Source organism: Gymnoscopelus microlampas (assembly GCF_963454915.1).
Source record: "Gymnoscopelus microlampas genome assembly, chromosome: 20".
Lineage (NCBI taxonomy): Eukaryota > Metazoa > Chordata > Actinopteri > Myctophiformes > Myctophidae > Gymnoscopelus > Gymnoscopelus microlampas.
In genome coordinates, this window is record NC_139957.1 from 30,536,699 (window position 1) to 30,548,771 (window position 12,073).

Consider the following 12,073-nt stretch of genomic DNA (forward strand, 5'->3'; position numbering starts at 1 on the left):
CCTAACAGGTTTTTGGGAGGACGAGTTTGGCCTCCACACTTAGTGATTTTTTCGGATTTAACTTTCGTTTCGGTAAAATAATTTTTACCGAAACGAAAATTACCAATCAACTCTAAATTGCCTGAAACGTACTCCTAACAGGTTTTTTGGGGGACGATTTTGGCCTCCACACTTTCGTTTCGGTAGTTTGATTACAAAATGGAAGTTGTGTAAAAAATAATCTGACTATACTAAGTTGTTATTTGTTTGTTTAAGTCAGGCTATACTCTACTCAGAGTCATAAGTATACAAAATGTACTAAAGTACAGTGAACGTCTGTGCGGTTTGTCTTCATCACTGAAAATAACGTACATGTAAACTGATATAAAACTGCTGTCATGTGCAGTTGGGGTGAAGAAACACAACCATTTCACTCCTAATAATACCTATTTGATTTGACATCCTGACTTGCTGCTGTAGCTGAGGCTTGAACCTGTTACCTGCGGCTCACTAGTCAGTGACTCTATCCATTCACCTACAGCTGTTTCCTTGGAATCTGTGGTTCTGAAACCTTTTGTTGTCAACCCCCCAAATTGACATGTATTTGGGCAGTGGACCCCAATGTGAAAAGATGTAGTGTCAGGGCCCCCCATGAAAAAGATTTATATTTATGCTGTAACACATTTTTTTAAAAGTTATTTGTCTTGTTTGTTGTTAAAGTCAAAGCACCAGGAAGGCTATATTTGTCATCCAACTGTTAGCTCAATGGGTTGAGACGCTGTATACATGATCCAGAGGCCATGAGTTCAAATCCCATTGATGTCTTTCCTATGATTCTTTCCTTTGCAGACTGGCTTCCAGAAGATCAACTGAAAACTACCAGGAAGGCTGTACTTGTCAGCCATCTGTTAGCTCAATGGGTTGAGACGCAGTATTCATGATCCAGAGGCCATGAGTTCAAATCCCATTGATGTCTTTCCTATGATTCTTTCCTTTGCAGACTGGCTTCCAGAAGATCAACTGAAAACTACCAGGAAGGCTATATTTGTCATCCAACTGTTAGCTCAATGGGTTGAGACGCAGTATACATGATCCAGAGGCCATGAGTTCAAATCCCATTGATGTCTTTCCTATGATTCTTTCCTTTGCAGACTGGCTTCCAGAAGATCAACTGAAAACTACCAGGAAGGCTGTACTTGTCAGCCATCTGTTAGCTCAATGGGTTGAGACACGGTATACATGATCCAGAGGCCATGAGTTCAAATCCCATTGATGTCTTTCCTATGATTCTTTCCTTTGCAGACTGGCTTCCAGAAGATCAACTGAAAACTACCAGGAAGGCTGTACTTGTCAGCCATCTGTTAGCTCAATGGGTTGAGACGCAGTATACATGATCCAGAGGCCATGAGTTCAAATCCCACTGGTGTCTTTACTGTGATGCTTTCCTTTGCAGACTAACTTCTAGAAAAACAAGTTAAAACCACCAGGAAACCTGTAACTCTCAGCCAACAGCTTAGTAAAATGTATTTCACCGAAACGGTTTTAACTTGTTTTTCTATATACTTACTAATACTAATATATAACACTAATATATAACTAACTAACATACTTACTAATACTAATATATAACTAACTAACATACTAATATATAACTAACTAATATACTTACTAATATATAACTAACTACTTACTAATATATAACTAACTACTATCGCATAACTAATATACTTACTAATACTAATATATAACTAACTGATATACTTACTAATAGTGTCTATATTATAGATTATAGTGTTAGTGTGTCAATATTATAGTGTTAGTGTCACTATATTATAGTGTCTCTATATTATAGTGTTAGTGTCACTATAATATAGTGTCTATATTATATATAGTGTCAGTGTCTATATTATAGTCTCTCTAGCACCGCCCCTTCCCCTCTAGCTCCACCCCTTCCTCTCTCTAGCTCCGCCCCTTCCTCTCTAGCTCCGCCCCTTCCTCTCTCTAGCTCCACCCCTTCCTCTCTGGCTCCACCCCTTCCTCTCTAGCTCCGCCCCTCCCTCAATCTTTCTGTAATATTTCAGCTGCCCGTTTATATTTGTTCTATAACCCCTCCGCTTTATTGTCTGGAAACCACGGGGGGAAGAAGCCCCCGCGCCCACTCCCTGCACCCTCTCTTGAGTGAGTAACCTATCTGACCGACACAAGGACCGCGCCAACTAGTCCTAGCCACGCTAGTACTTGTGATTCTTTCCTTTGCAGACTGGCTTCCAGAAGATCAACTGAAAACTACCAGGAAGGCTGTACTTGTCAGCCATCTGTTAGCTCAATGGGTTGAGACGCAGTATACATGATCCAGAGGCCATGAGTTCAAATCCCACTGGTGTCTTTACTGTGATGCTTTCCTTTGCAGACTAACTTCTAGAAAAACAAGTTAAAACCACCAGGAAACCTGTAACTCTCAGCCAACAGCTTAGTAAAATGTATTTCACCGAAACGGTTTTAACTTGTTTTTCTATATACTTACTAATACTAATATATAACTAACTAACATACTTACTAATACTAATATATAATACTAATATATAACTAACTAACATACTTACTAATACTAATATATAACTAACTAACATACTAATATATAACTAACTAATATACTTACTAATATATAACTAACTACTTACTAATATATAACTAATATATAACTAACTACTATCGCATAACTAATATACTTACTAATACTAATATATAACTAACTGATATACTTACTAATAGTGTCTATATTATAGATTATAGTGTTAGTGTGTCAATATTATAGTGTTAGTGTCACTATATTATAGTGTCTCTATATTATAGTGTTAGTGTCACTATAATATAGTGTCTATATTATATATAGTGTCAGTGTCTATATTATAGTCTCTCTAGCACCGCCCCTTCCCCTCTAGCTCCACCCCTTCCTCTCTCAACAGGTCTTCAAATTGCCCCTTGGTTAGTCGCCTAAGTAGCCTAAGCTTCAAAACGATGATATGTGAAGGGTGGAGGATGACGGGCAGAAAGAGCGCTAGTATATCCTAGGATATACTCACTTCTGAACTGCACAATGCTCTGAGTGTTCATGAAGAAGAAGACTTCCTGTTCAGAGTAGCAGCATGGCTGTCGAGGATGTTGGCGATCTGGAAATGAGGGATAACATTCCATGTTCATAATTAAACCATTTGTCTTGATTTGAAGTAAGAAAGAACCTGTCTGAATCATGTGAATAAATATATAGCCTCATTTAGAAACGAGCGCTTGTGACCAAAAAAAGTCACTACAAATTACTACAGTACCAATCAACTCTAAATTGCCTGAAACGTACTCCTAACAGGTTTTTGGGGGGACGATTTTGGCCTCCACACTTAGTGATTTTTTCGGATTTAACTTTCGTTTCGGTAGTGACCAACTTTCGTTTCGGTAAATGGTGAAAAAATAAATTTACTAAGTCCAGAGCTCGATGAATGTTAGGGACCAAAAAAAAAGTTTAAAGGAAGTTTTTTTGGGGTAAAAGGTGACCCAGCAGGGGTTGATCAAGCCCCAACTTACGTCCCAGGTAGCTACCCACGGTCAGTCCTATAGGGAAAGACAGGGCTAATCAGTCCGCTTCTCCAGAACTACTCTGCCGGAACTCGGGGGAGGCTCTGGCACGTGGAGGGACTAGGCTCTGTGGTTGGCCTCCTGGCCGGGCTCCTCCTTCGTCTCACCAGGTCCAGGACCTGAGCGCTGTACCAGATCCTCTGCACCATCCCGATCCAAACATTTCCTTCTGGCGTGATGGTTCCTTGGGCCGATTTAATTTGTCGGCAATACTTTGCCACGCTTTCTCTCTGGATCCATTTATTGCGGCTGTGTTTCCTTTCTTGCTTATGATACATTTCACTTCCTCGTATGATTCCGGGGAGACATCAAATTTCTCCCCGGGAGCCTAGGTCTTGACTCTTTTGGGTCTTGAGTCTTGGGACTCAAGACCCAAAAGAGAAATTTGATGACTCCCCGGGAGCCGGGACCCAACCTCAAGACTCTTGAGCTAAAAAGTTTGTGAACCACTGCCATTTAGAGCAGTGGTTTTAAACCTTTTTCATGCCAAGGACCCCTAAATTGATATACATTTGGCCGTGGACCCCCATCTAAAAATGTTTTGTGCCAGGGACCCCCAGAAGCAAAGATTTGAGTTAAAAATGTTCGCTTTCAAAGATATGCACACATTTTTAAGATTTTATAAAAATAGCGCGGCACTCGGTGTGAGTGCTATGAGCTTGTAGATCTGCTATTTTTGAACAGCCAAAGCTAAGTAGTTAAAAATGAGTGTGACGCTACCAGTGGCGTGCCCACAGTAGAGGCAGGGAGGCAGGAACTAAAATCTCACCTCCCCTAGAAAATGAAGTAAAAGACTGACTGAAAAACAGGCAGTGAAAAAAATCCAAACAGAATAGTGGCCGTCGGCCCATTAGCCCGCCTCCTCGGCCATTCACTATACACATATAGCATTCACTAATTCACTAATCACCACCATATCCATTCAGCAGAGCGACCCTCGCCTATATAGTGATGCAAATGTTTGCCTTTGTCTTCATGGGGTACCACAGGAGTGCCAGGGGTGGGGGTCTGGGCCATCACCTGTACTCACCTGGCATAAAAGGGGCTCTGACAGAGCAGCTTGAGCCATTCATTACTAAACTACAACATGAAGAGACATTGTCAATGGCAATGGACATTTAATGGGGAAAAGGTACAACTTTGGCAGGCTACTAGTCCTACATACTTACACCTAGAACCCCCATTTAAACTTTAACATTTTCATCTTAATGTGGACATGTTTGCCTCAAAAGGAATCTTTGAAATGTTTCATAGTTTTAGAATTGTACTCCTTTAAAAGTTCAGAGATTTATAATGGAGGTCGATGGAAGATTTTGGAGCATCACTTGTTTACAATAGTTCACCCAGTGAAACAGAGCTGAATTAATAGTCAGATAAGGTTTTATTAATGTTTATTTTGCCTGTTTGTTTGTCCATGTAATAAAAAAGGTCATATAAAGTGTATTAATAATTTTTCCTTACAGAACCGATACAAAACATACGGATTTACGGATGTAGGCCTATGCATATATATTATATACATACATACATGTGTTCTATAACATATCCCAGTAAACATTCAGGTAGAAGCTGAGAGCACAATGACGTCTGTGTTGCAGAAATGACCAAAGGTAGGATTAACCATTTATTTCCCATTTAGAAGCACAATGAAGAAGACAACATAGGACATACAGTATAGTGATGTACACAGATATCAGTCTTTTGATATTATACAGGGACATACTGTACCCTCATCTTGGTCCCTTTTCCTAGGTGAGGAGAGGGCTTTGAAAGGCTCTTCCAACCCTGCTGCTTCAAGGGAGTTGTGGTTTGTTATCTTTCCTTTAACACAATACAAAATGTTAATTTAATTCAAGATTGAACACTCAAGAGTTAACACTCTCATTTTGCAGTGCGAGCTCTTGTCATGTTATGGGAACTTTCATTTTCCTAAAAATGTTTCGTTAACGTTGTAAGCATTGTATATGCCTTTGTACCAAACTTGGTTTAAATTAGTTCATTTCATTTTTTATAGGCAAAATAACAGCAGACGCTGCAGCACATAATGTGCCAAAAAAGAGAGAAAAAAAAACATCTCTTCAACTGCCGACCCAGAGACATGCTGGTGAAATGGCTGCAACAACACTATTATTCACCATCACAAGGCAAGTGGATACAAGACGATTAGTCAATACAGCTTCCCAGCTGACACTCAACGCTGATAGCAGAAACAAAATAATAAAAAACAGGTTGAATGTCCTCTCTGGGACGAGAGAAGCAGCAGCAGCAGGGTTAGAGGAATGCCTGAATCTGTTAAAACTGAGTTCACAGCAAATCGCTCAGTGTTAGGTTAACTGTGAGAGCATAAACTCAGTTAACCCAACACTGAGGGTTTCTCAGGTAGGTTGGCATTTTGTTCCCACTAGATGCTAGAGGGACAACAGTATCAACCATATGAGCTCATTGTCCCCAACTCAGGACAGTCATCAGACTGGACCCAGCATTTCACTATTCCTCTGATAAATATCCACCGTTTGTTCAAAACATCACTTGCTTTCTTTTATATAAAAACATTTCCCCCCATAAAATCTCAATAAAATAAAGTTGCTCTTAGTAGATGTCAGGACAAAGATATTAACAAAATAGGAGTAAAAAAAGATCTCACAGTGAACATTGGGAGAAAGATTTGGGATTACTCTCCCCCCACCCCCACTCAATCATTTACACATGTGACATGGTAATGGACATTAATACAGCAGCTTGAACAGAATATAGACAAGATAATTAAGCTAGAGGTGAATGCACTGAGAGGACTATGGCCTGCTTAATAACTATGGTGAAAAAGGGATAAGTGGTGCCAGAAATGTGTGAAAAAAAGTGTCAATAAGCCTGAACAAAATCCTAAAATCAAGAAATAATTCAAAAAAAAAAAAGATGATTCATAATCATTTACTTGAATATATCCCTACTATATATCTTCCATAACTTTTAGTAGAATAATTACATTTTCTAACCAGACATAACAAAGGCCTAGAATTAAAAATTTGGAGAAATGTGAGAAGAAAAAAAAACTGTCCTCCATGGTGAGAAAGTTACAAAATACTGACCAGTACTCGTCTGTTACATCAGGTCATTTTCACTTCATGAACTTTTAAATGCCCAAGTGTGTTTAAAGAACAAACCAGTGAAGTCGTCTGAGGCATACCTCAATAAGCAGTGGAATTCTGAGATCATGGAATTCTTTTGATAACTCCCATGTACACAAAACGGAATGTGATTCTTGTCTTTCTGCAGCGGAACTCCTCGAACTGAGATCTAATCAAAAACTTAAAGGACACGGGTTTGTTTGTATGAGCGCTAAAAACACCTGCACAGACCTAAGCAGCACGTAACATACACACTCCAAAAAGGCCAACAAACAAGGTTAAAAGACAGTCAATATCAACTTGGTCACGTGATCATAGAGATGTCATCTTTTCACAGTTGACAAATGTTCATATCAGCCGTTGTATTGGTTTTTAATGCGGGTGTTCCTTATTAACAGCCTTGCTTAAAAAGTCAATTGGATGGCACACAGGACAAGTAAACAGCTTTGTACTCTGTTGGAACGAACACAACCCACAGATAACGTGCTTGTCATTCATGTATAGAATCTCAGCCCCCCTCTACAAGCCAGTGGACCACGGCATGGCCCCAGAGTGGCTTCAGACCAGTTGAGGAGTATTCAAGTGTTCAGACAATCTGTCTCTTCTTCACATCTCCTCCCTCTTAGCTTGTATAAAAAGAAGTGAGTGGTATTGATCAGACTACATACACACATCACTGGCGCGGTCCATTGCAATGTGGTTATGCCTGTGTGTGTGTGTGCGTGAGTGGTATGAAGGATGAATAATTGCACAACTAATGGCACATCTATCGTCAGAAACTGACATGGCCATTCTCCCTCAACTACCAAATGTGGACCCTTACATTACAGAGAATTCACACAGAGAAAAATAAAAAATAAAATCAGCAATTAGGCAAAGTTCCCAAGAGTTCACATTACAGTACTGTAAGTCTTATTAGACAGAACGAAAAATACAAAAAAGGCAAAGAGAGAAGAAGCCAACACCCAGTCACCATCATCATCAATATCTACATAGGAAAAGGTTTGCTTTTTTGATTACAGATATATTATTATCATTAATATCATAATTATTATGATTATTCATTAACATCGTCACCGTTTTAACCGTTTTTGTTCGGGGGAAGGTACAGGGCGGGTGTCGGTCACTGCGACGAAGCCTTTGTAGCTATCGTGGAGACACAGTGTTGCTGGAAGTTGGGGGACATGGCTGAGTTGCAGCCCAGTCTCTGGCGGGGAGCCTTTAGCCCCCCATCGCCCTCCACGATCCAGGGGCTGCCGCTGGCTTCCTTCCCCAGAACACTGCTGCAGCAGCCCTGGGGTGGGGGGCTGGAGCTGGGTACCGTGGTGCTGGGGGTCACCACCAGGCCTTTAGGCTGGTCGCTGGTGGGGGGGTCGGGGCTGTGGGTCTGAAGTACACTGATGATGTGGTTCAGTAAGTCGTTGAAGAACTCGGGGACGCCCTCATAACCTAGGCAGGACACACACACACACACACACACACACACACACACACACACACACACACACACACACACACACACACACACACACACACACACACACACACACACACGGACATGTAGTTTCAAATTCAATTTGGCAGTCAGAATACCACAGGGATGTCGATAAATGACACAGACTGGATATCGTTGCTGTCGGGCAGAAACCTTATATCTCCATATTTCAACTTTTATTTTTTCCCCTTTGTAAATTAATGCCCACTTCATCATCCTACAATATCACACAAAAGTTGTTGCGATGAGACACATTGTCAGATTGGCTATTTTTTCTACATTTGAAAAAACAATTAAGTGAAAGTGTTAAGTCAGTCTGTGGGTTTCATAAATATTGATACAATGAAAGAGCTTATGACTAAATAATAACTACATTGGGTCAATTGGAACACAGATTATTTTGTCCATTTCCTGAAAAGTTACATAGGAGATAGGAGGTTTCCAGTCTACGGTGACGATATCAAAGTACACAGGAGAGGTGGTGGCTTTACACAATGGGCTCGGTTACAGGTGGCACCGGAGATGACTGTAACCTGAGAACCAAGTCACCATAGTAACAAGCCCTTGCAAGAAGCAAGGGCTTGTTGAAATGCAGTGGTGCAAAGTACATTTAAAGGTACTTTAGTAGTTCAAAGTACTGTACTCCAGTACAATTTTGAAGTATTTTTGATGTTAGTTGAGTATGTCCAGTTTTCAATACTTTATACTTGTATGCCACATCTCAGGGATAAAATGAGTTAATATAGCTGTAAAGAACATTCAGGGTATACTTGCCAGTATTTAGCAGTCCTGACCCTTAGTGACCTATTCGATCCCAACCTTCCCATATATGGATATCCCCATAGATGGAGATAATCAATCTCCCCAAGTCTGACATCATAGAATATCTCCTAGACTGCTATACATGGAGATACCTAATATACCTAGCTCTGACATCAGGGAACCCCTCCTGGAACTCCATATATGGAGCTAACCGAAATGTCCAGGACTGACATCATAGTCCCAGGTTTGGGCATAACTGCCCGCTCCATATATGGATATGACTGATACTAACTGACCTCACCGTAGTGACCCCAGGGCCGCAGCCAACGGCAAAGAAACTCCCTGGTTAATTGAGTTCCATCAGTGACCCGAGCAACATGAACTCTCTCCATAGAAATAAGCATCAATACAACTCATCAGTAGTTGGTTTCACAGTCTAAAGCATTACATATCGGTTGTACGTGTATGTGACAACCGATATGTCTATACACATATGTGTGTTTACACATACGCACATTGCACACAGTAGTAGTACTTCCTCCCTTTGAAGAGTCGCCGGGGAAAGTTTGTTTCATCTCAGTTTAAAAACGTCTAAAAGTGAATATTGAATTGTTTATTTAGTTCATGTTTAAGACAGACTAATTCCATTGTAGTTTGTGTGCGGCTATCTGCTGTGGACACTTGGTTGGACTCATTCAACGAGACGTGACCCACTCCACCACACCTCACCTCAGCCAAGGCAGACATGGCTGAGGTGAGGTGAGGGCTGCTGCCTGCCAGAGTCAATCACATAAAGCTGCCAAGAGAATGAAACTGGACACTTTTGACAAGTTATTTAACCTAGCAGAACAAGAGGACAGCACCAGACCTCTGTCCTCACAGGAGACTTGAGATGTTTGTGGACCCCGACCATCCCGAGAAGGTGTTAGAAGGCCTAAACAGGCTGTGGCTTAATAGTACCTTGTGTGATGTGATTCTATGCTGTGATGAACAGGAAGGAGTTCCCCTGCCATCGTTGTGTACTGGCCTCCTTTAGCTCATACTTTGAGGCAATGTTTACATCTGATATGAGGGAGTCTACACAGGAAAGGGTGTCCATCAGTGGAGTGGAACTTCAGATGATTGGTTTGTTGGTGAACTATGCCTATACTTCAGAGGTGGCCATCTCCACTGCAAATGTGCAGTCCCTGCTAGATGCATCAAACTTGTGGGACGTCACAGCTTTTCAAAAGGCCTGCTGTGACTTCATGGAGCGTCACATGGATGTGAATAACTGTGTAGGGATTTACTGCTTTGCTGTGGACCACTCGTGTGAAATGTTGAAGAAAAACAGCATGGATTACATTCTGGAACATTTCAGTGTCATCTACCAGCGGCAAGAGTTTCTCTCCCTCCCTGTTGAAAGACTGACAGAGATTCTTGCCAGTGACCTCAATGTGCCCAAGGAGGACATGGTGTTTGAGGCTGCCATGTTGTGGTTAGACAAGTGTCCTACCCGCAGGCAGAGCTTTGAAAAGGTACTAGAACAAATCCGTCTGCCTCTCATCAGTCCCTCCTACCTCCACACTGTGCTTGAGTCCATGGAGGTGGTGAAAAAATACCAGGGCTGTCAGAGGTTCATCTCTGAGGCCAAGGAGCGGGCGGCCCTACTGTAACACAGCACGCCCGCGCACGACAGTGATCCAAAAGACGAAGTTCCCCTCAGTAATCAATCAAGCTTGGATCCATAATCTATCAGATAGCAGCGTTCCAGTATGCCCTGGATTCCAGCATAATGTTTTTAGCGGCGCTAGCCGCTCTATACCTTTAGGTATAGAGCGGTCCGTGTTCACCGTCAACGTTCTGATTGGTCAGACCCGTCAACGTTCTGATTGGTCAGACCCGTCAACGTTCTGATTGGTCAGACCCGTCAACGTTCTGATTGGTCAGACCCGTCAACGTTCTGATTGGTCAGGTGCGTCAACAAAGTGATAGGTCAAGCTTCACGTGACACATGGCTATAAACACATTATAAACACATATCGATGACATAATGTATCAAAGGCGCCGCTACCTTCACACAGGGTGTGATTTTTTACATCAGTAAAGGTGGAGAACCGGAGGTGTGATTGCCAATGGACTGACAGCTGCCTGTGGCAATTGATTTGTCAGACTGGAGACTGCCAGGAGACTGGGGAATTGGTTCCCTCCATGGATTGGTCAGCTCTGATGAGCCCTGCATAGATTGGCTGAGGGAACACTGACCTTTGCTATAAAGCTCACTCACGAACTGACTTTCAGGAGAGGACTGTCAGCTTTGGCAGCAGAGACTCGATCCCTCTGTCCTCTCACTGAAACCCAAAACTTTTGATTCTTCGTATGATGTTTTGAGTGTGTTTAGTTTAGCTGGGTTCTGTTAGATTAGTTTCATTTGTGTATTGTAACATTTTTGTGTGTGTGTGTGCGTGCGTGCACACACAAATAAAATATATAAAATGTTATCTCAAATTTTTGCTTCTGAGGGTCCGCAGCCAAATACATATAACTTTGGGGGTCCTTGACATGAAAAGGTTTGAGAACCACTGACACAGACGACCGTCTGACAGACAACAAGACTGGGTTCAATAACAGCGTGGTTTCATGTGGCCTATCTACTGTATGACGCCAGTCATCTATGACTGCCGTCTTTGCCCGTTTGATACGCCTTGCCTTTTGCCAGGCCACAATTGTAAACCGTTGCTGTCGGGCAAAAACCTCTTATCTCCATATTCTAACTTTTTGCATTTTTTCGTAAATGAATGCCCTACTTCATCATACTACAGCGTCACACTAAAATACCAGTAGTAGCCAGTGTTGTAGTGCTAATTTTGGAAGTGAGGGAGCGCACCCCGCTCCCATGATTAAAAAATGTATGAAAAATAAAAATTAAAACAGAAGGAAAAATGAAGTGAGGGAGCGCCGCTCCCCCGCGTCCCCCCTCCACTACACCCCTGGTAGTAGCAGATCCACATGGCGTGAAGCGACGCGTTTTGAGCTTGTCGATCTGCTACTTTTGATATTCTTGAATTTAAATCCTGAAAAGTTTTGGACATTTCCACCCGAC

The 12,073-nt window shown here is 41.8% G+C and overlaps 1 protein-coding gene across 3 annotated transcripts in view; it reads right to left on the reverse strand.

Moving 5' to 3' along the window:
* Positions 1-5,220: 5,220 nt before the first annotated feature.
* The window catches only part of LOC311036264 (inositol-tetrakisphosphate 1-kinase-like), a 45,314-nt gene continuing 38,461 nt past the window's right edge, over positions 5,221-12,073 (reverse strand). For all 3 annotated transcript variants that reach the window (XM_084044858.1, XM_084044856.1, XM_084044857.1), the window contains one exon: positions 5,221-8,183. In XM_084044858.1, coding sequence (XP_083900984.1) covers positions 7,858-8,183 — 326 coding nt within the window. In that variant the 3' untranslated portion in view covers positions 5,221-7,857. The remainder of the gene's footprint in view (positions 8,184-12,073) is intronic.